At 45.5% G+C, this 20,465-nt stretch overlaps 1 protein-coding gene across 1 annotated transcript in view; it reads left to right on the plus strand.

The window, feature by feature from the left end:
* PARN (poly(A)-specific ribonuclease) overlaps positions 1-20,465 on the plus strand; it is a 167,071-nt gene that overhangs the window by 39,030 nt on the left and 107,576 nt on the right. Inside the window, exons 17-18 of the mRNA XM_047087376.1 lie at positions 309-419; positions 738-807. Of these exons, the coding sequence (XP_046943332.1) occupies positions 309-419; positions 738-807 (181 nt within the window). The remainder of the gene's footprint in view (positions 1-308; positions 420-737; positions 808-20,465) is intronic.

Genomic DNA, 20,465 nt, shown 5'->3' on the forward strand with positions numbered 1-20,465 from the left:
GCAAGTTATACATGATCGTAAATAGCACCTGCCCGTGTGCAGTCGGGAGGCCTGTGGCTAGGTCTCTGATGATGTAACTGAGGCATTTCTCTAGTCTAGACCCAAGCTCTCATGTTCAGTGACCCTTTTTTCTCATATTGCAAGGTCTTGTGTGGAGAGAATGAAGAAGTAGATAGCCTTTTCCTGCTTGTCTGGGATATTTATACAGCACATACCAGTGCAATTTGGATGTGGTAGGGTAGCGTGCCTACTAGTCTTCATGATGTGTGATGTCCTTGGGAAAACCCTTTGTTCTTTTTTCTCTTTAGAAAGTGCAGAAGGTTTTCCAAGTTACGACACAGCTACTGAGCAACTCCACGAGGCAGGCTATGACGCTTATATCACAGGGCTGTGCTTCCTCTCCATGGCGAACTACCTAGGTACTCACTAGACCTGTTTCCTCCAAACACACCACGGTCGGGGGCGGATCTTGCCTGTCTGCGCTTTACGTGGGGCCCACTTTCCCAGGTAGAAGTGGGGGGGGGTTGGAGGTCAGAGTGGGAGGGCTTTGCGGTAGGGCGTGGAGAGTGCACGAGGAAGACCCGTTGACACTTAACTGGTGTGGCGCCTGGCACTTGGCCCTTACGAGTGCCTCTGACCCTTCTGAACAGGAGAGTTGATTGACATAGGCTGTCGTCTGAACTTTCAGGCTCTGTCTCCTTGACCGTGTGTAACACTCTGCTTTTTTTCTTCATTAGGTTCTTTTCTTAGCCCTCCAAAAATTCACGTGTCTGCCAGATCAAAACTCATTGAACCTTTTTTTAACAAGTAAGTAAGCAGAGTCCCAGTGGCCACGTTCTCTCACTGATGTCAGGGTGATTGGGAGCTCTTGTGCATTTTTACATAAAGGATTTCTCATCTCTAGTGACTCACGTGTTTTTTTGAAAACAGAAATTGACCTTCTGGGAAATAATTTATTAAATACATTGGCTTAAAAAGAAAGAAAGAAAACACTGCCAAAAGCAGTGTGTCTTTTCCAAGACGAAGAACTGGTGGTTTTGGCATTTGAATTGCCTTTAAGGGAGACTCAGAGAGAGAGAGAGAGAGAGAGAGAGAGGGAGAGAGGGAGAGTGTGTGTGTGTGTGTGTGTATGTATACACAGTTGGACCTAACACTGCTAACATACTTTACACATGAGGTTATTATTTATACTTGCATTATTATCTCATTAAAATTCTTTCTAAGGAGATGTTGGTTACACAAATGGCTTTTAAGATAATCTATGGAGAAGTCTTGATTGTCGTTTCATCCTGAGCTTTCATCTGCGTGGATTCAATGAAGTAAAAAGCTTGCTCGTGTACTTACAGTTGGAAGAAGTCTGTGTGATTTAGGGAGACGTCAAAGTTCAGAGCATTTTCAAAGACTCTCGAGATGATGACTTCAAAGTGTGGCTTGTGCTTTCTTGGCATCGTTGAGACTAAAGTTATGGATGTGACCCTCAGGCCGGCCACAGTTGGGCTCTGTGCCAGAGCCCTAAGCCTTCTTTACCCCTGCTTTCTTAACAGAATTTGTTCTAGGAGATTCTGGGTGAGCCAGAAAGAATGAGGCAGCCCACATCGGTCATTCCCACTGGGAGAAAGAACTGTTTGAGCGTTGGGTTGGTTACATCATTTCCTTACATTATACACAGCACTTTACAATTCTTTCAGTGAGAACACCATCTCCTTTGGATGTCTATATAAATGCTAGTATCGCAGTGCTTGTACTTAAGTGACATGCTGCAGAGACAGATGTTAATTGCAAACATCTGGATTCCTACAGGTTTGGAATTTGTGTAGTCTGAGTTAGTAAATTTTATCACACTGTGGCTTCTGATTTTGAAATCTTCTTTTATCTGGAAGTTCAGAGGTAAATGTGTTTGATTTTTTTTTTTTTTTTTTATTTTGAGAACGAGGATGGTGGGGGGAGGGATGAGGGGGAAAGAGAATCTTAAGCAGGCGCCACACTCAGCGTGGAGCCCAGCACAGGGTTCACTGCCGTGACTGTGAGATCATGACCTGAGCCGAAATCACGAGTCAGATGCTCAACCGACTGAGCCACCCAGGTGGCCTTCTACTGTGTTTGACTGTCGAAACGTCTTTCAGAGAGGAATGGGAAGCAATGTAGTATATATTGAAAATCAAGTTGAAATTTTTAATTAAGTTTTTAATTTTAATTCCAGTATAGTTAACATACAGTGTCATGTTGGTTTCAGGTGTATACTATAGTGATTCAGCAATTCTATACATTATTCAGTGTGCATCATGCTAATATACAGAGTTTAATTTCTTTTTTTATGGAAAATTAATTCTGCTAACAGTTGAGCCCTTGCTGTCTATCCAATTCCTTATGGGAAAAACAGAATATTCTTAGCTCTTAACTTTTATTTTGGGGGTTGTGTTTATCTTTGTAAATCTTTGAAAGGGCAGCTTAAGTCATAGACCATGGAGTGTGCAGGTGACCTTAAATATTGTTTGGGTCATGGCCAAACATTTTTGCATTTTTATGTGCAGGATGTTAATTCATTGTTCAATGATATTTTTCAACTGGGACATGTTTACTCATTTTTTTAATATAATTTTAAAAATCAGTTTATTTTTTATTTTTTACTAAAAAAAATTTTTTTTAACATTTATTTATTTTTGAGACAGAGAGAGACAGAGCATGAACGGGGGAGGGTCAGAGAGAGAGGGAGACACAGAATCCGAAGCAGGTCCTGGGCTCTGAGCTGTCAGCACAGAGCCCGACGCGGGTATTTTTAATTTTTAAATGTTTGTTTTGAGAGAGAGAGAGCCTGCGTGAAGGTGGGGGAAGAGCAGAGAGAGAGAGGGGGAGAGAGAATTATAAGCAGCTCCACACTGTCAGGTGTCAGCACAGAACCCCATGCAGGGCTTGATCTCACGAACCGTGAGGTCATGACCTGAGCCAAAATTAAGGCACCCCCATATTTACTCATTTTTAAATATTTAAAACAATGATCCTGCTTCTCCACTAACATCAAGTCCTTATAAAATCAGGTGATGGATACAAATTGGGTTTGATAATAGGCTGCATCTAGTTTATCAGTAATCTGCGTGACCGACATGAAGAGCAATCAAAATTAGCTTTAAGAAATTTAACAAAGACTTGATATATTTCTAGATGAATTTGTTATTGCTGATAATATGCAAGGCTATTACTCAAGAGAACTGGACAATTTCATTAAAAATTTTTTTACATGTATGTATTTATTTTGAGAGAGAGAGCGAGAGCGTGCGTGTACGCAGGAGCGTGAGTGGGGGAGGAGCAGAGAGAGGGAGACACAGAATCCGAAGCAGGCTCTAGGCCTTGAGCTGTCAGCACAGAGCCTGACGTGGGGCTTGAACTCATGAACCACGAGATCATGACCTGAGCCGAAGTTGGTCACTTAACTGACTGAGCCACCTAGATGCCCCAAGGACAGTTCCAGTTTAAATTTGGAATGTTCATTTATATTTTTTTCCTGAAACCTCGCTGCATAGCAAAAATGGTTGAGGATTCAGGAATCCTCCTGTGATATTGCACTGAAAATTCTTGATTTTTTGCTCCATTTTCCCCCCCATCTGTAAAGGAAGAATATTTTCTTCGTCTTTGAAGGAAAAAAAGTCCTTCTTGAAATGCAAAATAGGAACTATTTTTATTGTGTATTGGAATAGCATGGTCAAGTACAGTCATCCATTTTTCTTTGAAAAATAATTGGAATGCAACGTTGTGTTAGTTTCAGGTGTACAAAGTAGTGACGTTATATTTACATACATTATGAAATGCGGTCATCCCTTCTCAACCCACTTAAAAAGTGGGAAAAGCACTTGCTTCTTTGAACATCTCTTTCTGTGTTAATAATGACCTCATTCTTAACTTCCATGCATGTTTGATTTATGACATTAACCTTGATTTTGCCATTTTTTTCAAGATACCCTTGTAGAGAAACATCCAGAAATGGCCATCAACATTCCCTCAAGTGGTTGATTTTAGAAAAATCTGTAAATTTTTCTGAGAGTTTATTTGTTTGGCACCAGGCTTTTCTCAGCGTGAGCTTAACTAAATATTGCACAGTCCTAACATAAATTTGGATGGAAATCTAACTGCCTACATATGCAGAGAACGTTTTGTTCCTCTCTCGCCAGATTTATGTTTAAAAAGTAAACCTTGAGGGGGAAATAAACTGCACCTATTTCTGCATTATTCGGAATTAGCATTTGGCTACATTAGTTATGCCTTCTTGGGAAGTTTTTATTGAGAGCTATCGGGAGCTCCCTGAGACAGCTGGCATTGGAGAGGTCTGCAGAGACGGAATGAAGCGTGAGGTGCTTTCTGAGCCATATTTGTCTGGAAGATCGTCCTGTGAGGATTTTGCATGCTGCCATTTTGTCTGTTTCATGGTCCTGGGCACCTCCTACATTTCTCCTTCCTTTGTTGGAAACCGAAGGCAAGTCCTAAAGGAGTAGAGCAGTGGCAGTCCGCATCAGACCGCTGCTGCTGATTGGCTGTGTGGAGTGTGCCCTTCGTTTATGTTGTAGGCTCTCTGGGCAGGAAGTGATTCACCTCCTTTTAGAACCTTGGTCAGTTTTGATCAATGCGTGGAAAACCAAACTTCGAGAAGATCCTTTGGTCAAATCCTTTTAGGCTGGAAAGAGCTAAAAATACTCTCTGCTTTCACTTCTTTTCATACCACAGAAGGCACAAAATCAGGCTTTTGCCTTAGGTTTTGTTAATAGTCATCTGTGTCTGCAAGGCACGTTGAACTCTGGCTCGATAACCTTTTCTGAAGGTTTTTGGGAAGGTTGTTTTCTATTGACCTCATTTCTTAGAAGGAGGAAGGAAATGAGCAAATTTTATTTTGGCTAATCTCTGCACGTAAGGGAATTAAAAGGAAGACTTGCCTGCAGTTTGCTGTAGAGGATGGCCGTCTTGTTCTTGACACAAGTGTCCTGAGTAGGAACAGGATTCCTCTAGAAGTCTAGGCCTTCCTGGGATGACATTGCTGGATTTTGTCCCTACACTCGAGGTGAGGACAAGCCAGAAGAAGGAGTGATAGGCTCTTGGGCAAATTGTTTCCTCCCCTGTAAATTGGGGATAAAACTATTCATCTCCCATAGAAGTTACCAAGATCGCATGAGGTGTTAAAGTTCATTGCCCGATATTTACTATTTTCCTTTCTCGAAGCGTAAGAGAATTTAGCACGCTGGGGGATCTGAAAAGGAGATGCGGTGGTGGATGTGTTTTGTGTTAATGGTTTCATGATAAAGAAGAAAGTTGGTTATCACGTGGATATAAAATTAGAGCACATGGAAAGTGTTCACTCTATTTTTTTTTTTGAATGTTTATTCACTTTTGAGAGAGAGACAGTGGGAGTGGGGAAGGGGCGGAGAGAGAGGGAGACAGAGAATCCGAAGCGGGCTCCGGGCTCTGAGCTGGCAGCACGGAGCCCGACGCGGGGCTCGAACTCATAAACCGTGAGGTCATGACCTGAGAAAGTCGGACACTTAACCGACCGAGCCACCCGGGTGCCCCAGGAAAGTGTTCACTCTTGCTTGTACCCACCTTTTAGTGTTTGCCTGTGAGAAATCAGGTGGTGAGGAAGTGTTTCAGATTGGTCCATGGCGGAAGCAAGTTTGCTTTGGTTTGGAGCATTTATATTAAAGTTCTATTAGTCAGATGAATACAGCAGTTTTTGCAAAAGGTTGTGTAGGTACCAGTAAACGTGATTAGCGTAGAGGGGGAGGGGTCATTATGATGCCTGAAATAAAACACACCGTGTTTTTTCCCATTTCCTCTGTGGAAAGCAATCACGTGCTCGCCGCAAGTTGTTTTTTTTCCTTTTGTTTAAAACCTCTATTCATTATTTTATTTTATTCTACTTATTTATTTAATTTTATTTCTTTAATTTACATCCAAATTAGTTAGCATATAGTGCAATCACGATTTCAGGAGTTTAAGATTCCTTAATGATTCCTTTAAGATTCCTTAATGCCCCTTACTCATTTAGCCCATCCCCCCCCCCACAGCCCCTCTAGTAACCCTCTGTTTATTCTCCATATTTGAGTCTCATGTTTTTCCCCCTTCCTGTTTTTATATTATTTTTGCTTCCCTTCCCTTGTGTTCATCTGTTCTGTGTCTTAAAGTCCTCACATGAGTGAAGTCATATGATATTTGTCTTTCTCTAATTTCGCTTAGCGTAATATCCTCTAGTTCATCCACATAGTTGCAAATGACAAGATTCCATTCTTTCTGATTGCCGAGTAATACTCCATTGTGTGTGAATGTATGTATGTATATATATCTCTATATCTATATCTATATCTATATCTATCTTTAAAAATTTTTTTTAATGTTTATTTATTTTTGAGAGAGACAGAGATAGAAGGTGAGTGGGTTAGGGGCAGGGAGAGAGGGAGACACAGAATCCGAAGCAGGTTCCAGGCTCCAAGCTGTCAGCACAGAGCCCGATGTGGGGCTCAAACTCAGGAGCTATGAGATCATGACCTGAGCTAAAGTCGGACGCTTAGCTGACTGAGCCACCCAGGCACCCCACATCTTCTTCTTTTTTTTTTTTTAATTTTTTTTTTTAACGTTTATTTATTTTTGAGACAGAGAGAGACAGAGCATGAACAGGGGAGGAGGGTCAGAGAGAGGGAGGCACAGAATCTGAAACAGGCTCCAGGCTCTGAGCGGTCAGCACAGAGCCCCACGCGGGGCTCGAACTCATGGACCGCGAGATCACTACCTGAGCTGAAGTCGGACTGAGCTTAACCGACTGAGCCTCCCGGGCGCCCCCACATCTTCTTTATCCATTCATCCATCGATGGACATTTGGGCTCTTTCCATACTTTGGCTATTGTTGACAGTGCTGCTATAAACATTGGGGTGCACGTCCCCCTTCGAAACAGCATCCCTGTATCCCTTGGATAAATAGCTAATAGTGCAATTGCTGGGTTGTAGGATAGTTCTATTTTTAATTTTTTGAGGAGGCTTCGTACTCTTTTCCAGAGCGGCTGCACCAGCTTGCATTCCCACCAACAATGCAAAAGAGATCCTCTTTCTCCCGCATCCTCACCAATATCTGTTGCCTGAGTTGTTGATGTGAGCCCTTCTGACGGGTGTGAGATGGTATCTCATTGTGGTTTTGATTTGTATTTCACTGGTGATGAGTGATGTTAAGCATCTTTTCATGTGTCAGTTGGCCATCTGGATGTCTTTTTTGGAGAAGTGTCTATTCATGTCTCTTGCCCATTTCTTCACTGGATTCTTTGTTTTTTGGGTGTGGAGTTTGAGAAGTTCTCCATAGATTTTGGATAGTAACCCTTTATCTGATATGTCGTTTGCAAATATCTTCTCCCACTCCGTCGGTTGCCTTTTAGTTTTGCTGATTGTTTCCTTCACTGTGCAGAAGCTTTTTATTTTGATGAGGTCCCAATAGTTCATTTTGGCTTTTGTTTCCCTTGCCTCCAGAGACGTGTTGAGTAAGAAGTTTCTGTGGCTGAGGTCAGAGAGGTTTTTGCCTGCTTTCTTCTTGAGGATATTGATGGCTTCCTGTCTTTCGTTTAGGTCTTTTATCCATTTTGAGTTTTTGTGTCTGGTGTAAGAAAGTGGTCCAGGTTCATTCTTCTGCATGTCGCTGTCCAGTTTTCCCAGCACCACTTGCTGAAGAGACAGTCTTTATTCCATTGGATATTCTTTCCTGCTTTTTCAAAGATGAGTTGGCCACACGTTTGTGGGCCCATTTCTGGGTTCTCTATTCTGTTCCACTGATCTGAGTGTCTGTTTTGTGCCATCATTTTTTCCCTTGTAATATATGCGTGTGCATCACACTTAACATCAGAGAGATTCAGAACTGAAGGACTGTAGGAAAACAAAATATGTCCTTTCTGTCCAGCCCTTTCACTGACAATGGGGAGAGCCACGCTCATTTGCCCCATTTGCTAGCAACTGCCATTCGTACGGAGCAGCGTGGAGTGCTGGATCACTCGTGAGTTGTCCGTGGGCACAAGTGTTTGGAAGTGCAGACCCTGCTTGTCTCTCGAGAGTGCTACCCAATCACCTGCCAGGTGATTGCTTATCCTCTTCCTGGTGGTCCCTCCCTCATACAGAAGGTGCTGGAATAACAGGAGGACCAGCCTGCTCTGTTCTGATTCCCTGTGTTGGCTCTCAGTTTTTAGCATCCTGACTGATGGGTCAAATGTGTCTTTACTGACTGTTCAGGTCGAGTATAAATTAAGTCTGTCGTTAGAAGCATTACAGTGATTTCCCCCACCATGAGACTTGCGACGTCCCAACATAAGTGAGAGTTACAACACAGTTTGTACCATTGGTAAGGCACGGCTGGGGCTGTCACAACAGCCCGCATAATTGGTTCCATTTGCTTCTCAAATTTTAAAAGACTTGTTTAATTCCTCTAGTAGAATTGTTTCATTTTGGGATATCGGGTGGTAGCACGGTGCACTTGTGGTCTGTGTGGTCAGGTACCTGGGTTTGAATTTGAATCCCAGTCCCATTTCTTAAACCTGTGCCACCTTGGGCAAGTTACTTACCCTCTCTGTGCCTCAGCTTCCTCATCAGTCAACGGAGAACGTTCCTGCTCATTTGATAGGCCTGTAGTGAGCTTAGAATGAGAGAATGTGTGTAAAATGGACAGTGGCTGGCAAATCGTGGTGCCCGGTCAGCCTGGGGCTGCTACGCTGCCATGGGGACATTTATACCTGGAGGATGTGCTTCTCTGACCAGCTGCCAGGAGCACACACAGGGCTGTTTGACTTTCATAGAAGACACCCTACGATCATCCCTCCTGTGCTGCCCACACCCTGAAAGTGCGGTTCTCTATTCACTTACGAGCCTTGATCAGCAAAGGGAAGGCGGGGAGGAAAGGCCGCCTGTAACTGAGTGGTGTCCAGGGAGAGGACCTGAATGTGTTTTCTTCTTTTCCTTATTGCTTTTGTCCTTTGAGGCCTGTGGTTGTTTCTCAGCCTTTGTGCTGTGTAGCATTTCCAGGTGTGGATTTTTACTGGGAGAAGAGAGGAAAGAGATAGCATTTACTTAGTGACCTGTGGGAAGCTGTTTCTTTTTATTTTTTTTTTAACAGCTTTATTGGGATGTAAATTCACACACCATATAATCCACCCATTTAAAGTGTCCGATCCAGGGCTCCTGGGTAGCTCAGTCGGTTGAATGTCTGACTTCGGCTCAGGTCATGATCTTGCAGTTCATAGGTTCAAGCCCTGCATCAGGCTCTTTGCTCACAGCTCACACCCTGGAGCCTGCTTTGGATTTTGTGTCTCCTCCTCTCTCTGCCCCTCCCCTGCTCATGCTCTCTCTCTTCCTCTCTCAAAAATAAATAAATGTTAAAAAAAGTAAATAAATCATACAATCCACTGGTTTTTGGTATATGACATTATTACTTCTTTTAAATTATGGCAAAATACGTGTAACATCCAATTTGCTGTTTGAAACACACATTTTTTAAAAAAAATTTTTTTTCAACGTTTTTAATTTATTTTTGGGACAGAGAGAGACAGAGCATGAACGGGGGAGGGGCAGAGAGAGAGGGAGACACAGAATCGGAAACAGGCTCCAGGCTCCGAGCCATCAGCCCAGAGCCTGACGCGGGGCTCGAACTCACGGACCGCGAGATCATGACCTGGCTGAAGTCGGACGCTTAACCGACTGTGCCACCCAGGTGCCCCTGAAACACACATTTTTAAGTGTACAATTCAGTGGCATTAAGGACATTCACAGTTTGGTGCAACCATCTTCCTATATTTTCAGAGCTTTTTCCTCACCCCAAATAGCAGCTCTGTAACCATTAAGCAATAACTCCTCACCCTTGCCTCCCCTCAGCTCCTGGGACCTTCTTCTGATCTACTTTTTTGTCTTTATAAATTTTGTCCTTTTCGTGAGCTGTTCCTTTTTGAGCACCTCATTGCTTGAGTGAGATTTTAATCTGTTAGAACAGATTACACTTTGCAAACACCTGGGGCATCTTTCTTTCCCATTTGTTTGCTGTCTTCTGTTTCGGTCACTTCTTAGACACACGCGCCTCGAGATAGGTGGATGCGACGTTGTGCGAGTTACCTCGGCCGAGGGTTGCTTGTTGGCAGGTCTGCGGAAGCCTGACGAGCGGAGCAGAGGCCTCAGGCTGGGCCATCCCGCCACACTGCTGGGACAGTCATCCTTTGCGCCGCTGGGCTTCTGCGTCTGGGAAACGGGGTTAATAAACTTCCTCCTGGTCGGGTAGACCTGTGGCTGCAGCGCGGCGTGCGGCCTGTCGTGGGTGCACAGAGTGCGGTTGTCGCTGTGACTTTGACTGAAGTGAACCTCCAAGAAGGGAACGTGATTCTCGTTTTTCCTGGTAGCAGGGGCAGTGGTAGATAAAGCAAGCAGGCTGTGTGTGCGTCGCTGAGTTGTCTTGGGGCCGAGGTGCACGATGCCCATGAAAACCTTTCTCTAGACGACAGCAGCCCGGGATCTGCTCAGAGAGTGCTGCCTAACTGTCTTCGCGTCGGAGTGAAAAAGGTCTTGCCGCGAGGTTGGGTCGTGAATGGGAACCGGAGACTCTGCCCGTGTGCCGGTCACGCTTGCGTGTGTGGAGACTTACGAGGCCGGCGAGGCAGCCAAGTGAGGCACACGGTGTCCTCTGTTCATCTGCCACCGGGAGTGCCTGTGCCGTGTGCGCGTCTCTTGCCCCAGCAGCCTCCGGTGATGCCGGAGCCGAGGAGGTCAGGGAGGCGGGACGGAGGCAGGCCATGGCAGTGGTGATTGTGGGACCCTTCGTGTCCAGTGGGCTGGCTTCCCCAAAAACATGTAGCGGTTGTCCTTTAATTCTGTATTCGCGGCGCTGGCATGAAGGGGTCATGTCCTCTGCCCCTCACCTTCTTCCAAAACTGGATTTTGCACCAGGGACAGGGAGCACAGTCCACCACTCATTGTGAACTGAGTAGAAGGGGACTGTGGTGCTATCGTGGAGGTGACCTTTTCGTCATAAAGAGCCAAGCAATAGGAGTCCAGGGGGCGCCTGGGTGGCTCACTGGGTTAAGCGTCTGACTCTGGCTCGGGTCATGATCTCACGGTTCATGAGTTTGAGCCCCATATCGGCTTCACGCTGACAGTGCAGAGCCTGCTTCATTCTTGCTCTCTGCTCTCTCTCTGCCCCTCGCCTGCTCATGCTTTCTCTCTCTCTCAAAATACATAAATAAACTTAAAAAAAAAATGGAGTCTGGGGGGCGCCTGGCTGGTTCAGTCGGAAGAGCATGTGATGCTTGATCTTAGGGTCATGAGTTTGAGGCCCATGTTAGGTATAGAGATTACTTAAATAAATAAAAGAAAAAAACTTAAAAAAAGAGTCCATTTTCAACTTCTCCAATTTGTGCAAATCTTGGAGTCTGGCACCATGAGGAGTAAAATCGCAGCACTGCAAATTCTTAGAGCAACCTCCCAGGTTCCAGAAGGATTAGAGCCGGTTTCTCCCTAGCTTCCAGAATGTGTTTTACTCTAGTACACAGGATGTATTTTATCCTCACATACCTTAACCAAAGCCCTTTGTTTATTAATTTTTTAATTTATAAAAAATGTTTATTTATTTTGAGAGAGAGAGAGCATACATGCACAAGCGAGAGAAGGGGCGGGGGAGGGGGTGGGAGGAGAGAGAATCCCAAGGAGACTACGTGTTGTCAGTGCAGAGCCCAACTTGGGGCTCGATCCCGTGAACCGGGAAATTATAACCTGAGCTGAAATCGGGAGTTGGACGCTTAACCGACTGAGCCCCCCAGTTGCCCCCAAAGCCCTTTATTTAAACCCGAGTCATGTTTGCTTCACTTTTGGTTCCCCGAGTTACTAGGATAGAAAGAATCTCCAAGAATTGACTTGGTTTGATCACCCCAGAAATTCTTAAGTACGTTGGTTTTCAGGAAGGTAGAAAACCGCTGAGTCTCGGGCACATTAAATTCTTCTCAGGCCTTTAGTCTGGCTTAAGACGGGGACCCTGTGGTTGTTTCCATGACTTCTTCAGGGAAGAGAGGGCTCGCCTCAAGTTAGTATTTCCTTGTCTAATTTTGACCTTGCTGTCTTGATTGCCGGAGATCAGCTGAGATGTGTCTGTGGCTTTATCAAAAGGCTGCTTTTGAAGAAAACGTAAGGGGCACACCGCACACACCTCTTCTTGTGTTGCTAGCCCCGCGGGCCCTACGGCGGCTGTGCACCTGCTGGGCCGTGCCAACCTTGTGTTGGCTCTCCTTACTTTAAACTACATTTCCCCCTGGCTTAATAACTTGTTTACCCTTATGATAAACATATCACCTGTAGAGGTAAAAAAATCAACCAACCCCCAGGTAGGTATGTAAGCAGCTCCCTCTTCCACAGAAGGGTATTGTATTAGTTTTCCTGTTGCTGCTGTAACAAATCACAGCAAGCTTTGTGGCTTTAGACAAGAGGAATTTATTCCCTATTCCCTTCTGGTCTGGAGGCCAGAAGTTTGAAATCGAGCTGTCGGCAGGGCTGCATTTCCTCCAGAGGCTCTGGGGAAGGATACGTCCCTTGCCTGTTCTAGCTTTCGGTGGCTGCTGGCAGTCCTTGGCTTCTGGGCACATCTCTCCGCTCTCTGCCTCCATGGTTACATTGTGGCTTCCTCTGTGTGTATGTGTGTGTGTGTGTGTGTGTGTGTTCTCCCTTTGCCTCTCTTGCAGAAGGACACTTGGGCTGGCATTTAGGGCCCACTTGGGTAATAATCCAGGATAATGTTCTCAAGAGGCTTAACAATGATTAATGCATCTGTTGGGACCCTTTTTCCATATAAGGCAACATTGACGGGTACCGGGATTAGAGTGTGTGTCTTTTTGGAGACCACCATTCAACTCACTGTAGGCTGTTAGTAGTAAAGTCAGCATTCTTAGGTATTCCTCGCCTTGCTTTAGCAAGGAAAAACCAGGTGGTAGTTATTTTTAAGACTATGTAACATTTCATTCGTACAATTCGAGGGTCACCAGTGTACCTAATATCTGATAGTGGCTACCCCAAAATCTTCTCCGTTGAACACCTTCCACTCTTCGGTGAGTTCCCTACATCATTTATTCACATTCGCTCTAATTGCTTCCAGCAATGCTCAGAGGTAAATAATAATGTCCCCACTTTAAGTTCTTAATTTTTAAAAAAATTTTTTAACGTTTATTCATTTTTGAGAGAAAGAGTGTGAGTAGGGGAGGGGCAGAGAGAGACGGAGACACAGAATCCGAGGCAGGCTCCAGGCTCCGAGCTGTCAGCACAGAGACTGATGTGGGGCTCGAACTCATGGACCACGAGATCAGGACCCAAGCTGAAGTCGGACGCTTCACTGGCTGAACCCCCAGGCGCCCCTTGAGTTCTTACTTTTAAGTAATCTTTCCACCCAAAGTGGGACTCAAACTCACAACAACACCAAGATTAAGAGTCACATGCTGTACTGACTGAACCAGCCAGGTGCTCCAATCATGTCCCCATTTTATTTTTTTAATTAATTTATTTAGAGAGAGCTCACAAGTGGGGGAAGGGTGGAGACAGACAGAGAGGAAGAGAGAGAATCTTAAGCAGGCCCCACACCCAACATGGAGCCCAATGCTTACAACCCTAAGATCATGACCTGAGCCAAAATCACGAGTTGGATGTTCAACTGACGGCCCCCCAGGCCCCCCAGTCATGTCTGCATTTTAAGGCTAAGGCTGTCTGCCAAGGGTCTCAGAAATGGCAGAGTCGGGGATGACCCAGGTCTGTTCTCGCCCAAGAATGGTTTCTTCCTCCCCAGCACACGGTTTCTAAAGAGTCAGTTCTGTGGTGGTTTGCTCATTTTTGTAAGAGACGGTGCCAGTATCTTTGAAGGGTTTCCTTTTCTCTTGGGGTTTGGCCTGAGCAGTGATCATAAGAGATGTTGACTTTGACCCCTGGGTTCTGCGGGACTAGTTTCCTGTGACATTTTACAGTCCACCCTTCCATAGGCCGCACGCGTGACTTCTTTGTATAATGCTTAGTTTAACGTTTTTATGTGATGCCATTTGATACGGTTCATTTGATGGGGACTGTTCACATGAGCTGCTGTTCTCACCCCCCTTCCTTGTTTCTAGTGTTGTATCTGTTTAAGAAAGGCCATGAGTTGGCTTCAGGACAGATGTCGGGTAACGCTCTATTTGTCAAAACATCAAGTGACTATAGATGGAGAATTGGGTGCCTCCCGCCCGAGTGAAATTAAAATAACTGATGCCACAGCCAGTCCCTTCCAGCCCGCGGATGTCTTCGTATTTTACACGAGAGCTTTAGCGAGCAAAATAAATGAGCTTGTTTTGTGAGAGATGTCTGCATGCTTCCTACCCTGGATGATGAGATTAGTTTTTTATGGCACATAAATATGTATAATGATGAGCCCTTGCGTACAGGGTTCTCATGAAGTGCTTTTCCTGCTGTGCCCTGAAGGAAATACCGAGACCGTTTGCAAGTACAGGAGAGCTGGCCGCTGTTAAAGGTTGCAGTTTTCCTTTGGAAGGCTCAGGACGTGGGGCGAGCCTCAAATTAATTCACTGCTCACATTGTGTAGAGATTAGATTTTACTCCACATCTCTCTATCCCAGTCTTCAGTGGTGTGAGGGGAATGCAGTTTTACTTGGAAAGCTCTTTTCTGAGACAAAGCTTCTTAGGAACAGAAGCGCAGTCTGGAAGAAAGCACTTGAGCGAACGCAAATGTTTAACTCATCGAATGAAATCCTGCGTTTCTAGGAAGAAGAGCAAGGCGTTCGGGGGCTAAAGGTTTTAATTTTTGTTGGGGTGGCGGGGGGGGGGCAGGGATCAGACGAGCACTGTTGTACTTTATTCATACATGCCATAACATTAGAGATCCTTCCAGATCATTCAGACCTGGGTGTTATGTGTACAACTCTGATGTTACAGGAGGCACACTCTCGTATTCAGGCGCCTATAGGTCTCCCAGGCTGGGATGTGCCGGTTCGAGAGTTTTCCTGAGGTCGATCACCGCGCGTGGGGGCAGCTGTGCCTGGGAAGCCTGGGAAGCCCGAGGCCCAGGCAGCCCACGGTAGCAGTTCTTCCTGCATTGCAAACAGGGGAAGATTGTCCTTTTCTTTTCTTTGAAGATTATATTATTTATTTTGAGAGAGAGTGTGTGCGAGTGGGAGAGGGGCAGAGAGAGAGAGAGAGAGAGAGAAAGAGAGAGAGAATCCCGAGCATGCTCTGCACAGAGCCTGACGCCTGGCTCCGAACCCACAAATCATGAGATCATGGCCCGAGCAGAAACCGAGAGTCAGACGCTTAACCAGCTGCGCCACCCAGGAGCCCCAGAAGGTTGTCCTTTTCGTCTGTTGACAGCCTGGCTTTCCTTGCGGCCTGTCCTTCCCATTGCCTTGAAATTTCAGCCTCCCCGCAGCTCTTGCTCAAACGGCAGCCTCATTATGTGCCTGGGCTTGGTTATAATTTAATCGGCCATTAGAGCATTACCAAAAAAATGTTTCTGGGACCTTGTGTCTGAAGCTCTTGCTTCACCTGGGGCTTGGGTAGCGACTGAGGACTAAAAACGTGACTCGTCCCTGTTTGTTCCTGCTGGGGCTCCAGCCTCAGCATTTCACATCGAGGCTTTGGAAACAGCTCAGGTTACAAGCCACGCGTGAGAGGGGTACCCAGCAGAGGCGGGTGGGCATTACTGTAGAGCTGGTAGTGAGAAGCTTTGGGCCTGAGTCCTGTCTCTGCTCCCGTGGTGGCCAAAGGGAAGCCAGTGAACTTGGAAGAACCTTCCTCCTTCCTGGTCTGATGAGACTGGCACTTATCTGCCTGTCCCTCAGACACCAGATGAGATAGGGTAAACGTACAACAATACATTTTGTCTTTCTGGCCAGGCACTTTGTGCTTCATGTTTTTTTGTCTCATTGAAACACAAAATACCCACTCATAATTCCACCAGCCAAAAAAAAAAAATCCCCTCACTTTAGAGCATGTCTCAGCAGTGTGTTTTCTGTGTCTGTTTCATTTACTAATTGAGATCAGTATGATTCATTTACTGATTGAGACGGTACTCGTTTTATAATTTTGCAGCTTAAAAAAATACAGTAATGAATTTCCACAAGACATTCAAACCAGTGGCCAGCATCACGTGGATGGCTTTCAGTGGTTCGTTGGGTGGATGTATCATGGTCCTCTTACAACTTAACCTTCGTGTTTGGGCCTCTTGTCAGTCACCATGTCCCCTGCACTGTGATGGGCATGACCGTTTTTTGCCAGTTGCTTTTTTTTTTTTGAGAGAGATGGAGTGTGAGTGGGTGAAGGGCAGAAAGAGAGGGTGACACAGAATCCGAAGAAGGCTCCAGGCCCTGAGCTGTCAGCACAGAGCCCGATGTGGGGCTCAGACCCATAAACCATGACATCATGACCTGAGCCGAAGTCGGACGCTTAACCCACTGAGCCACCCAGGCACCCCCCTGCCAAGTTGCTTCTTTTTTTTTTAATTTTTTTTTCAACGTTTTTTATTTATTTTTGGGACAGAGAGAGACAGAGCATGAACGGGGGAGGGGCAGAGAGAGAGGGAGACACAGAATCGGAAACAGGCTCCAGGCTCTGAGCCATCATCCCAGAGCCCGACTCGGGGCTCGAACCCACGGACCGCAAGATCGTGACCTGGCTGATGTCGGACGCTTAACCGACTGCGCCACCCAGGCGCCCCCCAAGTTGCTTCTTAAAGTGGCCATCGACACACCGCTCTGATTTGCTTTCTTTCTCTACCTTTGGATTTAGCCCTGGAAAGCATGTTACTGTGGGAGCAGAATTAAATATTTTCTTTCATTTCCAAATAGAATCATTGATCTTATACATAGTTGTGGTTTGGTTATGCAGAATTTCAAAGAACTGTAAGGATCTTTTCAGTTCCCCGAGATTTGAGCCTCTTGTGAATAGTGTTCCTGAATCACCTTTGGGACTTCTTGCGTGCATTTATTTATTTATTTTATTTATTTATTTATTTATTTTTATTTAAAATTTTTTTTATTTTTTTAATTTATTTTTGGGACAGAGAGAGACAGAGCATGAACGGGGGAGGGGCAGAGAGAGAGGGAGACACAGAATCGGAAACAGGCTCCAGGCTCCGAGCCATCAGCCCAGAGCCTGACGCGGGGCTCGAACTCACAGACCGCGAGATCGTGACCTGGCTGAAGTCGGGTGCTTAACCGACTGCGCCACCCAGGCGCCCCAATTGCGTGCATTTTTGAATATCACTTTTGCCCTCTTTGTTCGTTCTTTTCTTTTCTTTCTTTCTTTCTTTCTTTCTAATATTTATTTATTTTATTTCTGAGGTGGGGGGGGGGTGGGCAGGGAGAGAAGGGGAGACACAGAATCCAAAGCAGGCTCCAGGCTCTAAGCTGTCAGCACAGAGCCCGATGCTGGGCTTGAACTCATAAACCTATGAGATCATGACCTGAGCTGAAGTTGGACACACAACCGACTGGGCCACCCAGGTGCCCCTGCCCAGGTCTTTGTTTTCTTTAGCAAGAATTAAAAAAAAATTTTTTTTTAACGTTGATTTTTGAGAGATAGACAATGAGCAGGGGAGGGACAGAGAGAGAGGGAGATACAGAATCTGAAGCAAGTTCCAGGCTCTGAGCTGTTAGCACAGAAACAAGTTCCAGGCTCTGAGCTGTTGTTAGCACAGGGCCTGATGTGGGGCTTGAACCCACGAACCCTGAGATCATGACCTGAGCCGAAGTCAGATACTTAACTGACTGAGCCACGCAGGCGCCCCTGCCGTCTTTGTTTTCTTGAGCTTAGCTGCACAAAATGGGTTAACACTGGCATCAGCTTGGCAATCCGTTTTTATTCACCAGACAACTAGGGAATGATGGTTCAGAGAAGCCATAGTCCAAGGCAAGCTGTCGTGTCATCAAAGAATAACCTTTAATCTAAGTGTACTTCTTTGAGCAGCCCAGTGTGCTTTGTGGTTGCCAGAGTCAGAGTCTGACACTTGCTGGTGAGGTCAGAGAATTTCGATAAGGTTAGAGGTGTCTGATTCCGTGTGTCGGGCATGTTACTCACGCCAAGTGTTGGCCAATCTTCGGTGCCGCGTTAGTGCTGAAGTTTAACGCGTGATGCTAGAGGTGTTCATCTGTAGCCAATTCACAGAACCGGGGGGACTTTTGCCTTAAGTTGGCAAGAGAGTCATATTAGTGATCTTTTTGCGCCTTTCTAACAAATGAGAACCACGGTTGTCAGCAATAATGTCACCGCAGTTTAGCTCTTGCAGAGAAGCTAGTTGCTGGTCACAGTTGACCTCCTGGTCTCAGGGAGTGGTGGAAGACTTACGTCCTTGCTTCCTTGGTTTTTGTTTTGGTAGTTCTGTGTTTTTCTAAGCCAGACTCATTTAATGTACACACATCATTAAGACTGATGCTTTTTTGGAGCCGTTGGCACAGCTTCTTGGTCCTTCTTATGCTGGTTGATTACTGAATCATCATTAATGGCAATTAGCACGAGATTGAACATGCTCTTTTCGTGTTCTCTCAACTTGGTGGTTCTCAGTCTGTAGAGTTTCTGAGTCGGTAGGTCTTCGGTAGGGCCCGGGGATTTGCCTAACAGGTCCCCAGGTGGTACTGATATGGCTGGTCTGGGGAACCCCATTTTGATAAGAACTCAAGGTTCTGGGCTGCTAAGAAGTCTTATACCTGGAATGAGCTTCTGCAGTGACTAGCAAGCCTCCTCACGTAGTCTAGGTCCCAATGTCATACTGCCCTGGGCTGGAAAGGATATGGGCAGATGGCTTTTCGTGAGTGCTATGCAGCATATGGGAGACTTTAGAGATAAAAACATTGTGCACAGTAGCCCATTAAAGAGGCTGAGCTGAAGTTACCTCGTCTGATGAGCAAAAGACCTTGGAATTTGCTGTGCTTTACTGTTGGATCTTTCCAGACGTGTTTGAAAGCCGAGATAAACAGCATCATGAATCACTGGAGAACACTAAAAATCTGACAGACGCCCACAAGGGTAAACTTTGTTTCGCGGCATCTAGAATGTGAACTTGAGTTTACGGTTTCTTAGAATAGAATCTTGGTATAAAATTGGCGATTGTACCAAATAGGAGTTTTAATTTTAACCTTTGATGGAGTTAGTAGCGTCAGCCCTTTTAGAGGGTAGGTGCTAAAATAATATTTCATCAGAAAGCTTGCGGGGATGTGGCAGGACTTCTGCCCTGTCATGTCTGTACTCAATTACAGCCATCTTGAATCTTCTCGAAAATAGAAATACCATGTTGTGCAAGTGTTGGTCCAAATGTCTTTGACACCCGCAGATTCTGAAGGCCTTCGGCAAGAGCATTGTTCAGCACAGTTCACGGCCAAGGAACACTCCTGAGCGTATTTACCGGCGTTTCTGCCTGCCCAGTGCATTGTCTCGTGTGTTAGAATGAACACTGTCAAGCAGATGACCCCCGTGTGAGGTCTTTGGTCACATCATTTCAGGCCTTTTGACAGCCAGTTTGTATGAGGCAAGCGTACAATCAAATGTTGTAATTTTTTACTTCAAAAGGGCAGGGATGTGACCAGAGCGGTGGCTTGCAGACAGCCTGGCACACAGAGGTGGGGGGGCCACCGGGGAGTTGACTTTGGTTCAGTTCCACCGACGCTCAGCTACGCTTTTAGGGTCGGTTTCCCAATGACACAGCTTTCTCCAGAGTTGCAGTTGGCCAAGTCACACGCGCACTTGGTTTGCGTGTTCTTCCAGGGTTTAGGGCTATTCATTTCTCTCTAAAGCCCAGACACGGAGGCATCGGGGAAGAGTGAGAAGCGCTATTAATAATGTATTTGAAAGGGGTTTCTATTTAGTGAAAGTGTTGAGCAAGCAAACAAGATAGTGTGGAATTAACTAACTTAAAAAAAAAAATCTTTGTGGAGTCTTTTTGCCAAGAACAGATTTTTATTTATTTCAGTCAGAGGAAATATGAGAGAACAAATAGCCTGTATGTTGGGTGACGGAAGATACCTTTCAAAAAAGGGTTTGAAACATTTAGGTGGTGAGAGGGATTGGGGAAGTCTCCTTTTTAAGTATAATTCTTGTTGCAATTCATAGCACCGTTGATTTTCTCAGTGTGTTAGTGAGGTCGCATGATTTTAGAAACAAAATGATACTTTAAAAAAGAAATCAAGCAATTTCAGACTCAGACATGTGATTTTACTTTATATTCCTCTCTCCACGATGGGTAAGATGGGGCACAAGATTGATCTAAGTGGCATTTTCAGTCAGGTGTCTCTGGCAGTCTCTAGTTATTTCCCCTGGGCCTCCCAGTTCTGCTAGCCTTTAGTTTATTTTTTAAGTTTGAAAAGTAATAGTGGGGCACCTGGGTCGCTCAGTCAGTTAAGCGTCTGACCTCGGCTCAGGTCGCGGTCTCGCCATTGGTGGGTTTGAGCCCCGCGTCGGGCTCTGTACTGACAGCTCAG

The sequence above is a fragment of the Lynx rufus genome, unplaced genomic scaffold, assembly GCF_022079265.1.
Source record: "Lynx rufus isolate CCGP_SWC_20201006 ecotype Redwood Valley unplaced genomic scaffold, mLynRuf1.p SCAF_23, whole genome shotgun sequence".
Lineage (NCBI taxonomy): Eukaryota > Metazoa > Chordata > Mammalia > Carnivora > Felidae > Lynx > Lynx rufus.